The sequence below is a fragment of the Sturnus vulgaris genome, chromosome 12 (genome assembly GCF_052056855.1).
Source record: "Sturnus vulgaris isolate bStuVul1 chromosome 12, bStuVul1.hap1, whole genome shotgun sequence".
Lineage (NCBI taxonomy): Eukaryota > Metazoa > Chordata > Aves > Passeriformes > Sturnidae > Sturnus > Sturnus vulgaris.
The window spans coordinates 8,212,188-8,232,966 of NC_142254.1; the positions used below are offsets into that span (position 1 = coordinate 8,212,188).

Here is a 20,779-nt window from a genome sequence, read left to right on the forward strand (position 1 = left end):
TTTAAACCTCTGACTCCTCCTCCAGGCCCCAAATACTCATTTGTGTTTCCCCTAACACTCAGGTTTTTTTTGAAACAAAACAGAATAACTTAATCCAAGTCCTCATATTCTTCCAAATGCTGGAGATAGCTGCTATTCCCTTAAAATTTAATCCAGTGCACTTTTCCAGGTTGCTTGTTTCAGCTCTGATTAAAGCCAGAAGCAATGGTGTCTGAGGCAAACTTGCCTCACCTGTAACTATGCCATAACATAGTTCTTTACAATAGTGATTATTCTTCAGTAATTTTTGTGGATTAAAGATTATTTTCTTTTGTTTATCTGTCTTTGTTCAAATCCTAAATTCCTCCCCAAACCCTTTCCTAGCAAAGTCAACAGAAAACAGAAGAGACCCCAAGAGTTCTCACAATCCATGACTCCACCCAAAGTGGAGAATCAGATATACCTCGAACACTGCTAAGAGACTTCTGAAAACTTAATTCTAAAGGGCTTGAAAACTTTCAACAATGGAGACTCTAGAAACCTTTCTTCCAACACCCACTTTAGTGTGTCACTGTCTTTAAAGAGTTTTGTTTAACATAAATATTATATTACTGTTGGTAGGTTTAGGTATGCTATTTTGAATGTTGATGCACTGAAGTTCACACCAGGTTCCCTGTGCATTTTAAACTGAAGATAAATCTTTTGAGATAGTCTTTGTGAAGCTGACATGCATGATGGGGAAGCCATGAGAAGCAGCTCTTCAGTTAATAGGTACTGCCAAATCAGAATAATGTTTGGTTATGTCTGTTGCATAATATACTGCAAGCATTGTTCTCTTTCATTAATTATTGAGCACAGTTTAACAGCAGGATAATATATGGGTGTGAAGCTGAATAGCTGCTAATCCCTATTTCAGTTGTAAAAACAATCATTACACTGTAAAAACGAGTTGTAACTTCTTGACAACACTTTGAATTAAGAAGTCTAACAATCTTATTAACAACCAGTCTCAGCAACTCACCTAACGTTTGGTTGTGTCCCCAGAAAATATACACTGAAAGTTCATCTTTGCCTTGACTTGGGGCCTGGGTAGTGAGGAGGACATCCATTTGGGAATCTCCATCATAATCTCCAGGAACTACACTGGTTATGGTGACACCAAGAGATCTGGAATTAAAAACAAAAGTCCCCATATGCAAATAATTGTAAAAAGGTCTGCAGGAAAAAGGTACCTGTGTGGTCACAGGCTTACTTAATTATTATTAGTTGGTCCAATACAATCTTACCCTTCAACAATCTGGTTTATGATAAAGTCCTGACCTATTGCAAAAGTATGTCAAAATCAGACCCCTGACAGGCTCAGTCTAAGGAAAATGACATTTTGACTCTAAACTTCACCTCTCAGGCATTCTTCAGCCATATCCTGTTTGTTAATCTACACTTCATTAAATGCTTGCACTTGTTTTAGAACCAGTCAAGTAGAATGTTTCAGTGACCAGGATCTTTTGGCTGCATTCTAAGAGCAAGAACATAAAGCAATAGGAGCTGTTTGAACAGCAGGAGTCAGGCATAGGTGGATTTTTTAAAAGGCAATGCCATTTCTACCTGCCTTCTGCCAGGTCTAACTACTCCTTCCCACCTTTGTTTGTTCTTTCTTTTTTTATTTGCTTACCTACTCAGAGTCTGCTTTACACACACAAACACGGGTCATGTTAAGGATTAAAAGCAGATAATTTCTAATGTATTAAACAAATTAGTTCCTTCCAAGACAGGAGGGAATAAGGCAAAATAAAAATATGTAGAATACAGAAGATGAAACTGAGCTATAAAAGCAATTTAACTTTTATTGAACATAATACTATTGGTAAGAATTATTCATAAGCAATAACCATAATAGTATTACAGGATATTAATGCCAGACACATATATGCACATAAACAGACTGGTTTACATTTATTAAAAACTGATGGTTTTTTTAAAGGCCACATGTAAACCTGAAAAAGGAACAGATCTCTACTCAGAAGTACCAGAACACCATTTTTTCATATCTCTTTTAAATCAGATGATATTGGCTGGATTCCTTTAGTAACTACAGCAAATGGATGAATTTCCTTGAAAACGTGTCTTGGGACTGATACTAAAGCTACCCACCACAAAGAGCTATGTATGCTATGGAATGACAGTTTGCTTCACTAGGAAATAAAATCCTGAAGATCCAAATCAACTGCAAAATATTTCAACATATAAGTATTTTAAATACTAATTTGAGGACAAAATCTAAACCATAAATAATCCATAAGGGGTGGGAAGTCACACTTATTAGTTAACAACATGAATGACATAACTCATCTCCACAGATTCTGTCATCTGACCAACAAAACAATAATGTATCAGGAAATGAATCAGGAAGTTGCTCAAAGAACTAGAGCTGGAAGGGTAAGCTGAACAACAAGTCCAAGAGGTAACAAGAGCACAGAAGTGCAGGCAGCTCCCTCTGAGTGCAGAGAGGCACTCTCCAGGAAAACAGGCTGTGGCAGCATGGGATATCCATACTCACTTCATGGGTAGCTTAACACGGGGCTTAAAGTAGGGCTCCTTCTGGTCAGCCAAAAAGATCACCAACTCATTTCCTGCCAAGGCAAGCAACACCATGAGCAAGACTGGGAATGGCTTATATACAAACCCAACATTTAAACAACTCTGCCACTAATGACCATTCCCCACAGCAAGAAAACCTTTGAAGGACGTCTCATGCCACTACCTCCTCCTCATTCAAAAGGAAGCAGAAGGAGAACTTCTTCAACACAACTTGAAGTCAGTTGCATCTCAAAGGAATGTCAATATCACAAATCCTCTTTGGGGGTTTAGTGTTAGAACTTTCTCTCTTATTTTCATCACATTGCTTAAAGTAAAATTTTCTGCAATGAATTAAGAAATATTACACATAGAAAAGTAATATGCAGCGGCTCCACAAAACTACTTAGAGCTTAAAAGCTAACTTAAATTAACTCTTTTAATACTGTGTCTCACATAGCAGGATCTGATACTGCTTTCCCATGTCAACTGCTCAGAGGAAATTCAGAATTTACTTGGTTCCCTGCAGTGTCTCATCATTTAGAGGCAATAATACAAGTATAATTTCATTATTTCAGGACAACTCAAATAAAAGCTCATATTTTGTGTTGCAGAAATAACTGAAATTCAGGGAAGAACAGAAGAATTTTAACATCGGTGATGAAATAAATTTTTCAGTCAGTAAGCCACAATACACCCGCACTTACCTCTGTAAGTAAAACATAGCTCACAGTGCAACAACTGTATTTTTTTCTTTCCTTCATACTCCAATAAACCCAGTTGCAGCACCACAAAATCATTCTCTATAAAAGAATAATTCTAAGGCTCTAATCTTGTTCTTTTCAAGAGCATTGTTTGGTAGCACTGTTTGGTGGCAGAGTTCACAGCTGTGAAATAGCAGAGAATACAAGGCTCCTCACGATGAAAGAAAAGGCACCTGCCACAAACCTCTTGAAGAGAAGGAGAATCCACCACTCAATGAGTAAATGAACAGGATCCTTCCAGAGAGGCCAGGAGACCAGCACAGGCCCAGAGAAATGCTGCCTGAGCTGCAGCACACGCTCTTGGAGGAGGGAAAGGCCTGGCACAGGAGCCTGGGGCTGCCTCAGCTTTGTACAGCACACCTGGGGGCTGCCTCTGCACCTGGAATTCCCATTTCACACCTCAGACTCTCACCTGCCGTTTCATTGCCTATTTGGTACAGCAATGACTAGGATGGAGAAGCACATGTGTTTTTACTCATACTAGATCCCTAGTTAGCTGTAACACTGAGAAATGAGATCTTTTGGTCATTAAAGATAGAGATATAAAAATTTCAGCTCCATGCTCATTAACAGTCAAAATAAATTAGCTATTAAAAATTATTACATGAACAGAAAACAGCATTACCACGCCACTACAATCAATCCTAAATGCTGTTTGCACTTTTGTATTCTTTTTAAGATAAGAGGATTGTAATGAAAAAAACCCAGTGCATTAGAGGGTGTGAAAAAACAGGAACAGTTTCCATACAAACAACAGAGGTCTTCAGGCTGAGTATCTGCATGACATATATCACACACATATACATATATTTGCATATATGAAATAAATACCACAAAAGTTTCCCAAATTCCCAATGAAATGCAGCAGGTGAACAGAGGAATGTCCACTCACTGCCCTGCACTACCAGCAGAGGCACCAAGAATTACCAGAAACTGGTACATGAAACAAGCAACCAGCATGGGCTTCCCCACTGACCTGCTACATGTACAGACTCACAAAACAGGTAAGTGTATGCACAGTTCCATTTATCTGTATATTCTGAGTTTCAAAAAAGTGACTAAACCCAGAGTCCACTGGTACTTTTGAATTGGTCTTGCAGCAGGACACTTCTAGATCTGGATTATCCCTTACACTCAGCGAGTTCACTATTTCTTAGCATGAGCACAGTCTGATTTTCTCTTATGTATCTGAGCATATGGAACATTACTCTCATTCAACTAAAATAAGGCAAGATCAGAAAAGTAACATATATCCAGCAAAAGGTCGCAGACATCATCCCCATTTCCTTATTAAGGGTCAGGATTATTAGGACTGGGCTGCTTTAGAGTCCTGCTCTTCCAGTTCTCATTTCCTCACACTGCTTACAACTCGCTGCCATTTATCCCATCATTTACAACTACTACTTTTTGTTTTAAGAGTACACTGCAGATACTTTTCATCAAGATTTAAGTTATGAAAAATAATGTTTTCAGCTATGTTACTTCAAGCTGATTTTTACAGTAAGTATCACACAGGAAAATTATTTATCAAATCCTGCTATAGAGACACAAAGAAATCACGAATCTCATTTCTGAGATTTATAATTATTCACACTGTTATATGCACTCATCTGAAAGAGAAGTAAAAATTAAATCTCTTATCATGGACATTCATTTTAAATCTGACCATTTTTTCAGTAGATGAGCCAGTGGAGCATTTCCAAGGAGCCATGCATTTCAATAACTCAACTAGATGGGAAAGTCACTCATGCTTTACCAAAGCTACTTAGAAAAACATTTCTAAGATTGAAGGAATTAAAAAGGTGAATCTGAGAATAAATTTACTATCTTAATGTGCTTCAAGAAAGTTAAAATAATCCAAGATTAATGTCTGCAAATAACACTGACCACTGAAAATAAGCCCTGATTTGAGGTCTCCCCATATCTTAAGTCTTAAGAAAAACTTGTACCAGGCGACAGGTGTAACAATTTCTCTACCGTGACACTTTAACGTAATGTTCAAAGTAGGATAACGTGCAATTTTTCCTCCACATCTGTGGACTGTTCATCTTTGCTTCCAAAAATATCGCGAAAGCAGGAGCAAAACAGCAATCAGTGACCATTCAAGTTATAGGATGAAGTCTCTAAATTATTTGACAACCATAAATTCAACTTTAAAGAAAAACGCGCCCCACATGAACCATTCTAGCGCAAACCGAATACCGTGTTCCAAACAGGAAATACCTGGGAGCGAAGCAAGTGTCATTTCATCCTGCAAACAACGCTGCGCTCACCGCGCCGGCCCTCGGCACCACAGCCCCGGGCACCCCCGGAGAGCGAGCAGCGAGACCCCACAGCCCGCCGGGGAGCAGCGAGACCCCACAGCCCGCCGGGGAGCAGCGAGACCCCACAGCCCATCCTCGCTCCTCGCCGGGCAGCTCGCACCGGGAGCGCTGTCCCCAGCCCCGGCCCCGCGGTCACCCCGTGCCCGTCGCCTCCCCCGGGGCTGCCGGGGCACAGGGGTGGCGGCACCCGGGGCTGTTCCCACTTGCGCTGCGAGGGGACGAGGAGCCCAGCTCCCACCGCCCGTGCTATCAGAGCCCCGGGCCTGCCGCCCGCCGGCCGCGCACTCACCGCCGCGCAGCACGAACAGGTCCGTCTGCTTGTCCGAGTTGAAGTCGCCGAAGGCCGCCAGGGTCCCACGGGCCTCGGGCCCGAAGAGCTGAGCGGTGACATTCTGCAGAGCGCGGGCGGGCCCCGCCAGGGCCAGCAGGGCCAGGGCCAGCAGCGGGGCCAGCGGCGGGCACGGCCCGCGGGCCCCCATCGCGCACGGCCTCGCCCCGCCCGCGCTCTGACGGCAGCGCGGGGCGGGCCCGGCCCCGCCGGCCGCGGTTTGCGGCAGCGGCGGCGGAGCCTGCGCTTTACGGCGGGAGCCAGGCAGGGCCAGGCCGGCACCGCGCAGCCCGCGCCGGGGGCTCTGCGGGACCGCTCCGCCATGGCGGCGACTCACATGGCTGACGTGAGCTGGAAGATGCTGGAGCTGCGCGCTCGCTCCAAACGCTCAGGTCTGACCTCTTGGCTTGCCCGGGAGGAGCTCCGGGGATCTCTCTGCCTCCCGGCACTCACCGCCCCGCTCCCGCACTCCCTGCCCCGCTCCCCGCCCGGCCGGGGCTGTTCCCGTCCCCGCCGTGCCTCTGGCGGGTGGCGGTGCCGGCCCTGACGGCCGCAGGGCACAGCGGGGTTGGCGGGCACAGCCCCAGGTGCGCTCAGGTGTCACCTGTGCCCGGGGGTGCAAAGGCAGCGCTCGTGGCCTGTTTAGTACCGCAGTTGTATAAAGTGTTACAGCTGTGGAGCGCAGGGAGTGTTTAGCGGAAAGTACCAGCTTTTGCCAGGTTTCTCTTAGGTAAAGGTAACCTTTCTATAGCGCAGGAGTTTCTTGTTCTGAACGTGGACCGTAGGGCAGCTACGTTCTGGCCTAAACCAAAGGGTCATGTCGCCGAGTTAGCCTAAATTTCAAAAACTTGGAGTTAGATTTTTTTTCAAGGTAAAATACAGCCATAGTAGGAGTTTAATTGTTCTAATGGAAAAAGTTTTCCAGGAGATCCCTGTGTTTATTTATATGCCATCCATGCTTGTAAAACTCAGTTATTACTTATTTGCATGTTTGGTTGGTTTTGTTTTGTTAATAGCTGATCACACAGTGTAAGACCAAAATGGGGCTTTATGAAGCCTCTAAAGAATTAATTGTTAAGAGGCTGGTCTGATTAATTTGGCTTTAAAAGCTCAATTTATGTATAGATTGATTGGCAAATCCCAGGGCTGAGAGCGCCCATGAAGGAGCTGTGAGTGTGGCCGGTTGGGATTGCAGGGCTGGGAGCTGGAAGGTGATTGACAAATGGAGCCCTGGGCTCTGGAAAACCAGCTGCGTGTCCGGGCTCTGCGAACCCCGACTCTCAGGGCAGCACAGGAACTTCGGGAATCCCTTGCAGGGTCAGGCCTGTGTCTGCAGAAGGCTTTTGATGGTTTCAAGCACTTGACTTTTTCTTAACTACTGCTGCCTGTTACTTTTTTTGTTAAATGTATAAAGAACTGTCTTCTGAGCAATGACAGATCGTTATTGCAGTTTATTTCCTTCTTTTCCAGTTCCTACAGATTTTGTTCTGAGATTGTCTAGAGATCTGTTCGTGGCCTTTTATATAACAACTGAAGAAATTTGCTCAGGAAATAAACATTATCTTAGCTGAAAATAAAAGAGTTGATTTAAAAATAAAATTTTATTTAATATCTTTCAGGTGGCATTCATATCTAAAAAGAAAAAGAATGCTTTTATATTTCAAGCTTACTGCTGCATCTTTATGTTGTAATTTGTATAACCTCAGGGGTTTTTTCTTCCTTCCTGGCCCTGTAAGGAGACATGGTTGGGATTGTCATAGAAAGTGACAGAAACTCCCCCACACGTTTCTGGTGTGTCTGAGGCCTGTGCTGTAGCCCAGCTCACAAACAGCACTGTTTTGTCTGGTTTGGGTTTTTTTTTTACTAGTTCGTTTCTTGCAGTAAGGTGTAGTAAACATGGGGCATAGACACACGTGCCTGAAATGCACCAGTGACTCATGTTTTATAGCCTCCAGCAATGCATCATGTAAGAGTCAGTCCTGTAGGAGGTAATTTGTATCCTCATGTTTATGTGTGTTAAATTATTAATTACTTTTTTTTTCTAGTAAAACCAAATTTTATTCAGAAATGCTCATTTCCCTTTCTGAAGCAATAAAATACTGTCTCATTTGTTGCTAGTCTAATTAAGGAGATTCTAAAGATAGTGGTTGACTAGTGTAAAGCCCCTGAAATTTTTGTTACTTTAGAAAACGTAAATTTTAAGGATTTGGAAAAACTTGTCATCATAATTACAGACACGTTTTTCCTATTGTATATTCCAAAGAGGAAGATATCCTGCCTCAGATCAGATATTCAGTGCCATAACCAATATATATGACCTCAAGAAACATCCTGGTGTAGATTTCACACAGGATAAAATCAACTCTATGCATAAGCAGAGTTTTAGCTCCTTATCATTAATACTATTTAACACATTAGTGTGCACTAGTTAAATCAATATTTTTATTTCATCTTGAAATATATCAGATTGTATTCATCACCTTTTGGTGTTTGTAGCAAGTTTCCCATTGAATAGCAAAGCTCATGTCAAATATCCAAAAGATGGATTTTTTTGTGACCTGTGCCCTTTTACTCAGAGTAAACTACTAAGTTTTATGGAAGTAAAAGCAAAATAAAACCAAGAGGTCAGTGTAGAAGAAGGAAGCATGAGATGTAATGAAAGTTTGTGCTGTGCACTCTGTTGTGTTAATAACTCCACTAACATTGCTTTCACTTAATTGAATGCTGATTGCCTTTAACATTTACTAAACAGTTTTGAAAATTACTGTAGCTTAGCCTGAGACGTTTGTGATTAGCTGCACCAATTTGAAATGGCCAATTTGGATGATGACAGAGCCTCCTCTGCGCATGCTTTTTTAAAATTTGGTAAGTGTGCAGTTCTGTGTTTTGTTTTTGTTTGTGGCTATTTAATTCAACAAAAAATAATTGTATGTTTTGTTTCATGCAGTGTTCTGTGTTAGTAGATTTTTAGCACCGTACAGTAGAACTTAAAAATTTGAACTCTTTCAGTAAAAATTTCTGAAAATTGTCATCTACTTAGATTGAAATTTACTGTCAAATCTTCCCATTTTGTTTGTTTAGAGTTCCTGTCACTATCCCTCAGTGCAACCATCTCTGAACCCAAATTTCTCTTTTAATATAACAGTCATGTGAAAGGTGCCTTAAGGATGTTATTTGCAGTTGACTCCTAAAAAACCCCAACGTGACTGGTTTAGAGATAAGTCAAATTTCTGGTCAGCCAGTCATTGGTTACAAAGTTTGACATTTGGAAATTAAGTGGAAGCAAAGTAAAGCCCCCTGGCACAGCTTCTCTCCAGGTACAGCAGAAGCTAGAATATATCAAGTTGTCAAGAGCATAGTGTGTGTTTTGAAGGGAGTTTGAATGGGAGGAGATGTATCCTTGTGTGACACTGTGACTGGGGAAAACTCTTGTGTATTCCTTGTTGAAACTCAGTGGCAGTACAGGTGCTGGAGAGAGTGGCCAGGTAAGGGGACACAGCTGGGTGGCTTGGACTCCCCTGCCCTGCCTGTGGCCTTTCAGTTTTGCCTCTCTGACTATCAAAAAATGTGATGTGTTGACAACGTTAAAAAAAAATAAAAAATTACTCTTTCCTAATTACTGTATAGATATTTGATGTTTCTCTTGTTATGATGCAAAATAAACATTTTTAGTAGTTTTAACACCTATTGTTTTGAATTCTCAGAAGTGGCAATGCCTGCCTTGAATATCCTGACTGGTTTCCTGCCTTGCTTATAGCATTTACAAGGCTTATGTGGTAGACTTTGGCATTTTGGTTATGTGAAGCTCCTGTGTACTGGCACCATGGTCAGTATTTTATTTCTGGTTTCAGTAGCTTTTGTTGTTTGTGTTGTTAGTTACTGTAAATCCTGAAATCAGTAGTTTCCATTAAGTATAATATACTGGACAGAGAGCTGCCTTCAGATAATTAGGAAATAGAGAAAGGACAAAATAAATTGGTGTGTATTTCTTTCTTTTTCCTCTCTGGTAACCAGTGACAGCCCCGAGGAAATGACTGGAGCTGTGTCAGGGGAGGTTTGGGTTGGATATCAGAAAAAAGGTTCTTCACCCACAGGATGGTTGGGCACCAGGTTCTCCAGGACAGTGGGCACAGCAGCGAGGCTGGCAGAGCTCAGGAGGAGTTTGGACAATGCTCTCAGGCCCAGGCTGCCATTCTGGGCTTGTTCTGTGCAGGGCCAGGAGCTGCACCTTGGCAACCATTGTGGGGCCCTTCCAGCTCTGGGTGTTCTATGATTCTAATCTAGTTGAATTACTTGCACTGTGTAACACATGATTTTTCTTGATAAATGATAGTTTAAAAGCTTTGTCACTTCAATGCTATTTAAATGAAACTATTACAAGATTTTACTCATATTTACCCATTTGTTATTGTTACTCAACAAGGTAACAATTTTTTGCTTACTTGTACTGTGTATTCAGGTAGAGGAATATTTTAATACCTTTCCTGTCTTACTCTCCAAGCCCTTCTCCTGGTGGTTCCTTACCCTGTTTTGTAGAACAGTTCAGTGTGGAAGGGTGGTCAGGATGTCACATGCTCCAGCCTCTTGCTCAAAGCACGATCGGCTGTTAGATCATAGTTTTGTCCTGTATGTAGTGATTAAAAATCCCCGTGTGATATCATTTCTTAAACTTTGCTGTGAGTAGAAATAAAATCCTCTTTTGATCCCAGTGACTTCTGTAATGTGAAGCTGTCACTGCCCTTACTAATGCTGAGTAATGAAAGTTACAGTGATCTGAGGTCCAGAGCCTGCCCACGTATCGAGTGTTTGATTATGCCCAGACCTAGTGTCACATCAAAGGCTGTGGCCAGTTTTCATTTCTATCAAATATACAAAGAAATCTTGTATTCTCAGCTTTTTTCTTTTGGTCTGGCCTGATTTAATTATGCAAACCGACATTTTCGTTTGTTCTTCTGGCATGTGAAATGTTGGAAATAAAGTTCTTGCCATGTTGCTTCCATTTGTTTGGGATTACCTTTGTGGAAGTGTTTGCTTTTATTAATTCTGTACTTTGAAAAATTTGAATAAATCATCCTTGTTGAAATATGCATGTCTTTATCCATAGACTCGGTAGAGAAATCCATTCTAATCCCTATTTTTCTTTAATATCCACAATTACTGACATCTTCAAGGATGTGTGTGTGTCCAAAGCTTCTGTATATACAAATTTGGAGGCAGAATTCTTTTAAACCGTTTTGGCCATAGCTTCTGAATCCAAACATCTGAACAGTTCATATCTTTTCCCTGAAGAGCAGTTAATGCTAATCTCAGGTATAACTGGAATAAAAATGAGGTGAATGGGAAAGTATTTTCACATCAGTATGACATATTTTCAGCCTCCAGAGGTTGTATAGACATAGGATCGAAATTTCTTCCTGTTCTCTATAACGTTGAAAGGAATCTCTATCCATAATTTTTAGTGATTATTCAACTTGAAGAGTGGTGAAATTATGTTACTCTGGGACCTGTAAATGGTAGGAAATGAAAGGAGATTAGTTTAACATGAAATTAGTATTTTCAGATTTTGTATATAGGGCATTTAGTTAGTGCAATGTCTGAAGACAAACAGGGATTTAATTGGACTTGGGATGAAGACTTTGAGTGTTCTCTTATCAGACATTAATTATTTTAACACAGGAAATGACACTTTGATTTTCTATCAGTTTTTTACTGATTTTGAAGTAGGTACTGCCTGCAGCAGTACACTTGTGGAATAAGGAAATAATGGCCACACTTCATTCTTTGTGGAAGAAAAGCTGAACTCCCAAATGCCCCATTTAAATATTGGATGGGGTTGTTATGCCTCTAGACAGCAGAAGAAATAGTAAATCAACAAAATGGGTTTTTATGTTCTTCCTAGCATACCTACTTATTTACCTAAAATAAAACTCACAGTGCATGGTTATAATGAAGTGATGTATTTATGAAAAACAGTATTTAAAATTAATGTCCTCATTCTGTTTCTTTTGAATGCTGCTGTACAAGACCTCCAGGGTCCTATTTGCATGTGTCACTCTATTATGTTTAGAATGCTGCAGTCTTGGTGTTGTTTGGTTGGGGGTTTTTTAGTTTGGAAACCTATTTTAAATATGTAATAGAAAATAGCTTTCTATGACAGGTTTTTATCTTGCTGAAATGAACTCAAATAGATTTTGGATGAGACTGTAGACAGGCTTTTTTTTTTAGCCATCCTTAAAATAGCTTCATCTGTGTTATGGGCTCTCTCCAAAAGCACAGGGAAGGAGCAGCTTCGTGTTTGTCCTGGCTGTTCCTTGCTTTGATTAGGTTGTGATAGTAATGAAATGTAATTTACCACATGATTTCTCCAGGAGAATGCTGCAGACACCCAAGGAAAACATAAACTATATAGATGCTAATAAGGAATTAATGAGGAATATGTGGAAAACTTTGGTTTAAGCAAGTTCTCCTCCTTGTAATAGGAGTAATTTTAGGCAATACTTCAAAAGCATAAAAATTTATTTTTGTCAGTTTTTCAAACTTTGAATTCATTTTACCTTTCTGTTCCATCAGCAGTCTACTCTGTTTTACTATATTTCTATTAAAGTTTCAACATCTAGAATCATGTAATTTGTAGATGGTGGTGTTTTGACATTTTCATGTTCTCTATTCTGTTTAACCTTCTTTCTGCACCAAGTTGAAATCATTGTATGCTCTGAAATAGAAGAATCTTGCTTGCTTGCTTTTTGTTCTTGATACCTTTGTTTTGTTTCTCTGTTGGCCACAGAGGGTCACAGATTGTCTGGTAAGTATTTAAATTAGAACCATTTTAATTCAGGAATTTTTGACTTGTATGTATGTGGCTGTGGATGCTCAGCTGTGTGCCCTGGTGCCACATTGGGCTTGGCAGCCTGCAGGAAGTGGACATTCTGAACTTGTTTCACACACAAAGCATGGTGGATATGCATATGGTACTCAGCTAGCTAATCTAAGAATTAGAATCATTATTTTGCCTTTGAAAATCTAGTAAGTGAATTTCTCATAAATTCACTGCTTTTTATGCATTGACTTCCTGAAGATTTTTTTCTTTTGTGTATTCTGTCCTTTCACTACAACACTGTACAAAATTACAGTTGCTGCAGCTCACTGTATTGTGTGCTTTTGCAAGATAACTGAATTAATTGTATAACAGGATAAATTATGAATCATTTCATGGACAGGGATTCGTAGGCTAAAAGAAGCAGAAAAACAATAGCTTTGAAAAATGGACTTAACTTGGTTCAGAATGTTCATTATTTATTTATTTATTTATTTATTTATTCTAATAGAAGAGACACAAGCTGTAATATGTTACAAGTTTTCCTTTTCCATTACAGAACAATTTCATTTCTTTTGACTTTGTTTTTTTGGGGGAAACTCAGATAAACTGGGCTCTCAGTGCTTTTCTTTCAGGCCCTTTCCCTCATGCAGGTGTTTATTTCTAATTTAACCTCTCCCAGTGAGGAAAGGCTGCAGGGGAAGCTCGGATGGGTTGGGAAGCATCACCAGGACATCCAAGCAGAGCAGGCACCCAGGACTCTGCTTGGGGAGGGGTGGGGGTTTTTTCACTCCTGTGCTTGCAAAGCAAAGGTAATACTAACTTGGGGTGAGGTTTGCATTCTTGGCTGGCTAGGAATTTTCTTGTGTCCCACCAAAGGACTTGATTCATAAAGCTTCTGTCACCATTCCACACACATTCCAGTCAGGCTGGAAAAGACCTCTGAGGTCGTGAAGTCCAACATTTGACCAAACACCATCTTGGCAACTGGACAGGACACTGAGTGTCACATCCAGTTGTTTCTTGAACGCTTTTCTTTATTCTGATTCCATGGGGATGAGAGTCCTGTATATGGGCAATCTCATGTCTGGTGTTTGGGAATGTGCTGGGATTGCCAAAGAGGCTCTGTGAAAAGGAGCCCTTGCTGTGTCCTGCCAGAACTGCTTGGCTGGCTGAGCTTCCCTGGCCCTGCATTCACTGAGCTTTTGTGAAGGGCAGCGTGCAGTCCCAAAAGGGACAATTCTCATTCTTCCCATTAGCACATGGCTCTCAGGGAGATCTTGCCATCCAGAGCACTGAATACAGCCCAAGTGATCTGGGGAGGAGAGCACGATGTTACTCTGAAATGAGAAGTTGGAAATGGTTCACCCCTGTAATTTTTAATAGGTATCTCGTTTCAGCTCTCAGTAAAACTGCCTTTTCAGGTGCAGCTAGGGAAGCAGTCAGTATGTGGGCCAGTGAGAATGAAAGATGGGGATTTGATCACATTGTATTTCTCTGGAATATAGGGAAGTTGAGGGCTTTATCTGTTGAGTAGCTTATTTAAGCTTTAGTAGCACGTGGGAACAAGCATCCCTTATTCTGACATGACATCAGCTGGGCTGGCTCTGGTGGGTGCAAACAGGGTTGGGGTAGGTAAAACACTGCTGGTGTTGAACATCTTCACCATTTTGGAGGGCAGGTAGGGCAGTAATAATTGAATCTGGTCTACTTTTGTCCCTCTTCTGTTTTCCTATGTATCTTCTGGAATTGTCTCTGTAAAGTATTTAAGTTCTAAGAAAATGTTCATAGAAAATTCTTAGTGTTTAATAGTTTTCTTCAATAATTAACTCTACATTTATGTAGCATTTGCTGTAGTTGAGTATCTACAAGGCACTGGGGGTACAGGTGGAGGTCTGGTTTGTGTAGACAGATACTGTAGAAAAAATTCTCTGAGACTGTAGAGGTAACTTCTTTGTTTCAATTGAAATTCCTTACATCATGCTTTTGTATAACAAACATAAAGAAATACTTTATCAGAGTAATTTTTAGCAATATTACAATTATGAAACTGATTCTGATCTTGATTTTGGTTTTCTTTTTTCTTTTAATTTTAGGTTCAATTTATGAGCCACTTAAATGTATTAATCTTCCAAAGCCAGAGGGGGAAACTCTGTGGGATAAATTAAATCATTACTATAGAATTGGTAAGTTAATAATGCTTGAACAAACCTGGATGCAAGCTAGAATTGACATTTGCATGCTAAATATCAGTGCTACATTACTCCTACTTAAGGATAGTTTCCCAAACTTCTGCTGGAAGTTTGGAAAGTGTAAAGGGGAGGGCTGAGTTACACTTCTTGCTGAAAATCAAAATGTCTGCTGAAAATCCAGTTCAGGTGTAAGACTGAATGTAGAATTATTTTGGATTAAAGGGTATTTTAGGACTGTAGCATTGACCAGATACAGCTGATAGAAAAATTAAATGGACAAACTTTCCTGTAGTACTTGGAACAGTCTGGCAGGTGATGAGAAGTTATTTTTTGTTATTAATAGTGCTATAATGTATTTTTCTGCTGAAATTTTGTTAGCTGATTTCAAGTCAACTGTAGTATTTTCCATATGGTGTTATTTTAAGCCAAAACCATTAAAGCAAAAATTTGTTTTGCTTGTTCTGGGTTTTAGAAGGTTTGTGTTATAATGAAGTCCTGCCTATATTCTAAAACTAGGGTTGTTTAATGGCTGTGCAATTGACAATTTTAAAGTTTAAAATCTGAGTTTTACTCAGGCAAGGATACAGAATAGTGAATGATTTCCCATCATTCTAAAGATGTGGGGTGGGACTCTCTTGACTCAAATGGCTTTTTGAAGTGAAACCTGGGTTGTACCTGCTCCATCAATCGATGTGTTGCTTTTTGTAGGTGCATAGTTTTTAGCTTTCTTACAGAGGACTGTTCAATTGACTTTTTTAACACTTGGCAGCAACAAATCTGTGCTGCTGCTTGCTGTTTATTTCAGGCAATTATGCTGCTGCCACGGTAAAAATCCACTGTTGAATTTATAGTTCATTTATAATAATCTATATTGACTTTTTCAGGTAATACTTTATCAAAGCTTTTGATATAGGGTATCCAGACACTGAATATAATGCAAAAAGCTGTAAAACCTTGTAATTTTCATTTAGAATACTTAGTTTCTAAGTATTCTATGTAGGTAATAAAGAGGCCTTCTTAAAATTGATGCTTGATAAAAATCTGTGGAAAAAACCTGCTTTCCTGTCTTATGCTGAAGAGATTATTGTTAGAAAGATCATGTTTGAGGGCATTAAGCCTAGTTTCAATCTTGTAGCATTCTGGTTATTATATAACCTTAGGAAAAACAATTTCCAAAATGCAAAATATTGAAGTACAAAAAGAATGAAACTAATATTTAGTATTTTTTCTATGTTTTACAACTTAAAAATTCCTGTATTACTCTGTTTTCATATCAAAATACTGAGTTAAATAATTGTGGTTTTCCTTTCTCCTTACTTACTCCCCTCTACTTTTATAAATACTGATGTAATCATCTGGCCTGAGTTAAAAATGTAATTTTTGTGAATGTGGAGTTCCGGAGAGTTTAAGCATTTAACTGATGGGGGGGGGCAATTGACATACTGTAGTCACTTCTCTGTTTTCACAGGAAGGAAATTACTGGATTGCTTTGTAGAAATTCTGTACAAAGTGGGTTGTGCTAGAACAGAGTCATAGAAATAGTTTTGAATACTGCTGGGTTTTTGTGTAAAAAGGTCTAATTTGTCTGAAAAAACAATGTAACAACTTCTGTGTGTGTTTCTCCTTACCTTACTTTTCCCTTAGTTTGTCTTGTGCATGCTCTAACAGGTTGTTCACACCTTGATCTGTTCCTGAAAATCTATTTAGAAACTGGAAGAAATATAAATGTTGTTAACAACCTTTTTATTTTTCCTTCTTCTAGTTAAATCAACGTTGTTGCTCTATCAAAGCCCAACCACAGGTCTGTTCCCTACCAAGACTTTTGGCAATGACCAAAAGGCAAAAGTCCATGACAGCCTTTACTGTGCTGCCTGTGCCTGGGCATTGGCCCTTGCTTACAGGTGAATAACTTCTACACTCGTGTCTCTGCCACTTATTCAGTTCCCTGGGAAAGTTTTAAAAGATGAAACTTTATCAAAAATAGATTTGTAAACCTATAGAGAATGGTGTATTTATAAATCTCAGGAAACATGTTTATAAAGGTGCTAGGTTAAAAATGTCACTGTACTTTAGGTAAGCAAACATGTTTTTGTCTAATGTAATTGGTACCAGTATTTGTTACAGTGAAATTAATGCATGCTACTAAAAATAGAGGTTCTTCTGGCAGATTGTACTCCTGGGATACTTGTAAATCTAGTAGGAGAGTTCAGGGCATTGGCAGGCTTATTGCTGAATCATTTACTTGCAAGAGACTGGATGTTATAATATCAGGAAGGATTTTTTTAATTCTTAAATTTTGAAAGAGGAATTCTTGTATAAGTTGCCAGACAAAAATCCTTTTATTATTTATTTTTTTTAATGAGAAAGGATGACTAGGGCTGTTAATATGTAGATATGAGTGAGGGCACCACTATGCAACAGCATTAGTTATATACTTAATATTCCAAAGCATTAATATCTGCTTTTTTCTTCCCCCCACTAATGCATTTGCAATGTGTTTGACGAGTTATCTGTCTCACCCAGGCGCATTGATGATGACAAGGGGAGGACCCACGAGCTGGAGCACTCTGCCATAAAGTGCATGAGAGGAATTCTCTACTGCTACATGCGGCAGGCAGACAAGGTGACAGCACTCGCCTCCTTCCAGGGGATTCCTTAAACGGGGAGAGCAAACCCCCAACACACATCACATTCTCACTGTCAGGGTGCCCCAGCTCACAACTGCTGCTTCATTGTTGTCAAGGCAGCATCTTTTTAGGGAGTAGGAGATGGGAGCATTTTGGGTACGCTTGAAACTCCTTTGTGTTCATGTTGCTGTTATTTGTCCCATTTAAATATTACACCCTTAGTACTAATGGGGGGTTTCTTGTCTTTTTAATGATTAAATGGAAAGATGTAGAACTGCTTTTTGTTAAGGCTGGAGAGTTTTCTTTGCACTGTTATCTTGGTTATTGTGTTTGCAGTTTTTCTCCTTATCTAGGTGATCATTTTGATTGTTTTGCTTGGTTTCTTTAGCAGACATTTTCTAGCTGTATTTTACTTAATGACATAACTTTAGAAGGGCACACGTTTCCAAAATGAGTAAGGAAACACAGTAGTCTACTTATGTTCCAACACAGTTGATTTATTCAGCTCATAATTCTCTTGTGAATATACTCTGAATATTCAGGCCTTCTTGTTAAAAATTGGTGTGGTGGATCAATTTTCCATAGCCTTTGCTTTTATGTTTTGCCTTTCATTCACCTTTAGGTTCAGAAGTTTAAACAAGACCCCAAACCATCTGCGTGTCTGCACTCTGTGTTCAATGCACACACTGGAGATGAGGTCTTCTCCCATGAGGAGTATGGTCACCTTCAGGTAACACATCCATGTTGATGTAAATCCAAGTTTGGCTGATTTTTTAATAATATTGTCTCCATTCTTCCATAATGCAGCTGTCTGGCTTTGGTTAGATTTGTGTTAGATGTGCTCTATGTGGTAAAACTGAGTTAGCTTTTGCATCTTCTGCTGAAAAAGAGTGTTTTGGTATGTTTTGGTCAGAAAGTACTGAAGTAGCAGATTGTAGAGGTAGATGGTTGTTTGGTTACAAAGTTGCTTCTTTTTGAGATCAACTTTTTGATGACTGTGAATAAATAATCCTGGCAAAAAATGTTGTAGTCAGTAAAGTGAAAGATTTAGTGTAATTGTATGGTGAATATTCCCAATTTAATTTTCCATAATTTTGAGCAATTTTCATTCATTTAATGTACACTGACAACACTTGGGAATTGTTCACTGCTTTGCATAGTGGCTCCTAGTCAGACTCATTGCATAACTGATTGTTTTATTGTCTCTCATTTTCCAGAGTTTTAATCTTTACTCTTTTTATTTCCCCTTCTCTTTACTTTCAGACCCACCTTTGCTTTCATGACCTTGTTATTTTGCATTCCATAAGTCTGCAGACACCTTTTAGCTCAGAAATTGCTAGTGAAATTATTCAGAACTGACACAGTAGGTTGATGATTATTTCATTTCATGGTGACAGTATTACTTAAGTAGTTTGTGCAGTAAATGTGTTGGATTCAGAAAATGTATGTTCTGGGAAAGTGCTTTATGGATTTATCTCAAGTTAGCATTTTGGACTATGTGAAATTTCCTGAAAAGGCACATGTTTTATTTATAGGAAAAGACAATTTGGGGGACCTGGGGAGCACTGTATGACAATTTAAAGTCTGTTTTTTGTGGCACCTCGATCCTTCCCATAAGCATGGATGCACATTCCCATCTGTCATCTGCATACCCCAAAAATTAGAGGGTTTTCAGCTCTGTGGAGACGAGAGTACAGAGTAACTGAGAGTGCTCAGCTGGGAAAAATTGAATATGTTATGTAGCCCTTATTGCTGTACTTGGTGCTTTTCAGTTTGTATTAAGACACTGGAGCCCGTTGCCTTTAAGTATTTATGGATTTTTAGAATTTGGACCTAAGTTTTAATCTTTTCTCTTCCAGATAAGAATCTACTTTTTTGTTCTAGATGTTTCTTTAAATTTAATATAATGAGATTGTGGTTTCATACCTCATACTGTGGTAAACTTAGTTTCTCTGTTGAAGTTTTACAATTTCTCAAGTATAGGAAGGTTCTGTAATAAAAACCAAACCAGCAGTTTCCTTTGATTCCTCTGTGAGTTGCTGTCATGATGCTCATCTGTACAGCTGCTGAAGGTAATTACTGTTAACAATAAATGCTGTGTTTGGGTACAAAAAATACAGTTTTTCACATATCTGCTCTTATCTGAATGTTGTAATTCTCCTCCTGTCAGCTGATAATGCCAAAATTCCCACCAGGGCTGAGGTGATTTGCTTTCTAGGTGTGCTGTGCACTATTCAATATACTGCTTGCCTTTCTGGTGACCTACTTGTTAGTGAGTTGTCATATTTACATGTTTACATATATGTAAACATGAAAACAGCTCAGGACCAGAGTGATTACCTGTGGGTCAGAGCAGTGTGCCTAAGGGAGAACATTTTCCTAGCACAGTTGGAAATTAAAAAATCATAAAGCATCTGAAGTTCTAAAGGACAATGCTTGTTTGTGCCATCTTTTCATATTGATTGTTTCCACATCATTAGATCCAGGGTTTTTGAAGAAGCTGAAGTGTGTTATAGTGGGACCATCTTTGTTAGTGAATTATACCACATTTATTTTGTTTAGGTGACTCCAATAAACATAAAGTTAATTACAGTTTCCTTTCTGTGTTTAATTACTGCAGATCAATGCTGTGTCGTTATTTCTCCTCTATTTGGTTGAGATGATCTCTTCGGGGCTGCAGATTATCTACAACACAGATGAGGTACAAATCGATTTCCTGTCCAATGCTTCAAATTGCTTGTGTTTTTTCTGGTTGTTATTTCATTACCAGCTGTAAAGTAATTGTTCTGAAAATACACTGCAGGTATACTGTGCTTTGAGTGGAAGTCAGAAAAAGTAACAGAATGAATGGGTGGTGAAATAATAGATAAGAAAGTGTTAGATGTGCAAAGAGTGAATGTACATGACATTGAAAGTTTTATAGTTCTCTGCTATTTCTGATAGCTACAATGTCAAGAATTAAAAGGTCTGTTAGGATGATTAACTTCTACTTACATTGTTCTCACTTTTCATATTATTTCAAACTCACAGTCAGTGCATCCTGCCCAACGAAAATTCAATGTAATTAATAATGGGGTTAATTTTCAGGGAAGCTGCAGGGCTTTTTCAAACACGTATGAACCTATGGGTGTTAAGAAGTTTTGCCATATCTTTAATTGAAAATAAAAAAAATTTATA

The 20,779-nt window shown here is 39.4% G+C and overlaps 2 protein-coding genes across 8 annotated transcripts in view; one reads left to right on the forward strand and one right to left on the reverse strand.

The window, feature by feature from the left end:
* ITFG1 (integrin alpha FG-GAP repeat containing 1) overlaps nt 1-6,146 on the reverse strand; it is a 70,819-nt gene extending 64,673 nt beyond the window's left edge. The window contains exons 1-3 of the mRNA XM_014882487.2: nt 5,931-6,146; nt 2,537-2,609; nt 1,001-1,146 (exon numbers count right to left, since the gene is read on the reverse strand). Of these exons, the coding sequence (XP_014737973.1) occupies nt 1,001-1,146; nt 2,537-2,609; nt 5,931-6,120 (409 nt within the window). The 5' untranslated portion in view covers nt 6,121-6,146. The remainder of the gene's footprint in view (nt 1-1,000; nt 1,147-2,536; nt 2,610-5,930) is intronic.
* Nucleotides 6,147-6,231: 85 nt separating this feature from the next.
* The window catches only part of PHKB (phosphorylase kinase regulatory subunit beta), a 68,644-nt gene continuing 54,096 nt past the window's right edge, over nt 6,232-20,779 (forward strand). For 2 of the 7 annotated variants that reach the window (XM_014882510.2, XM_014882501.2), the window contains exons 1-6: nt 6,232-6,361; nt 14,880-14,969; nt 16,738-16,876; nt 17,499-17,598; nt 18,225-18,332; nt 20,223-20,303. In XM_014882510.2, coding sequence (XP_014737996.2) covers nt 6,292-6,361; nt 14,880-14,969; nt 16,738-16,876; nt 17,499-17,598; nt 18,225-18,332; nt 20,223-20,303 — 588 coding nt within the window. In that variant the 5' untranslated portion in view covers nt 6,232-6,291. Of the gene's footprint in view, nt 6,362-6,571; nt 8,835-12,753; nt 12,772-14,879; nt 14,970-16,737; nt 16,877-17,498; nt 17,599-18,224; nt 18,333-20,222; nt 20,304-20,779 lie in introns of those variants that run through there. The other 5 variants (XM_088171870.1, XM_088171869.1, XM_014882526.2 and 2 more) reach the window with 5 other exon arrangements.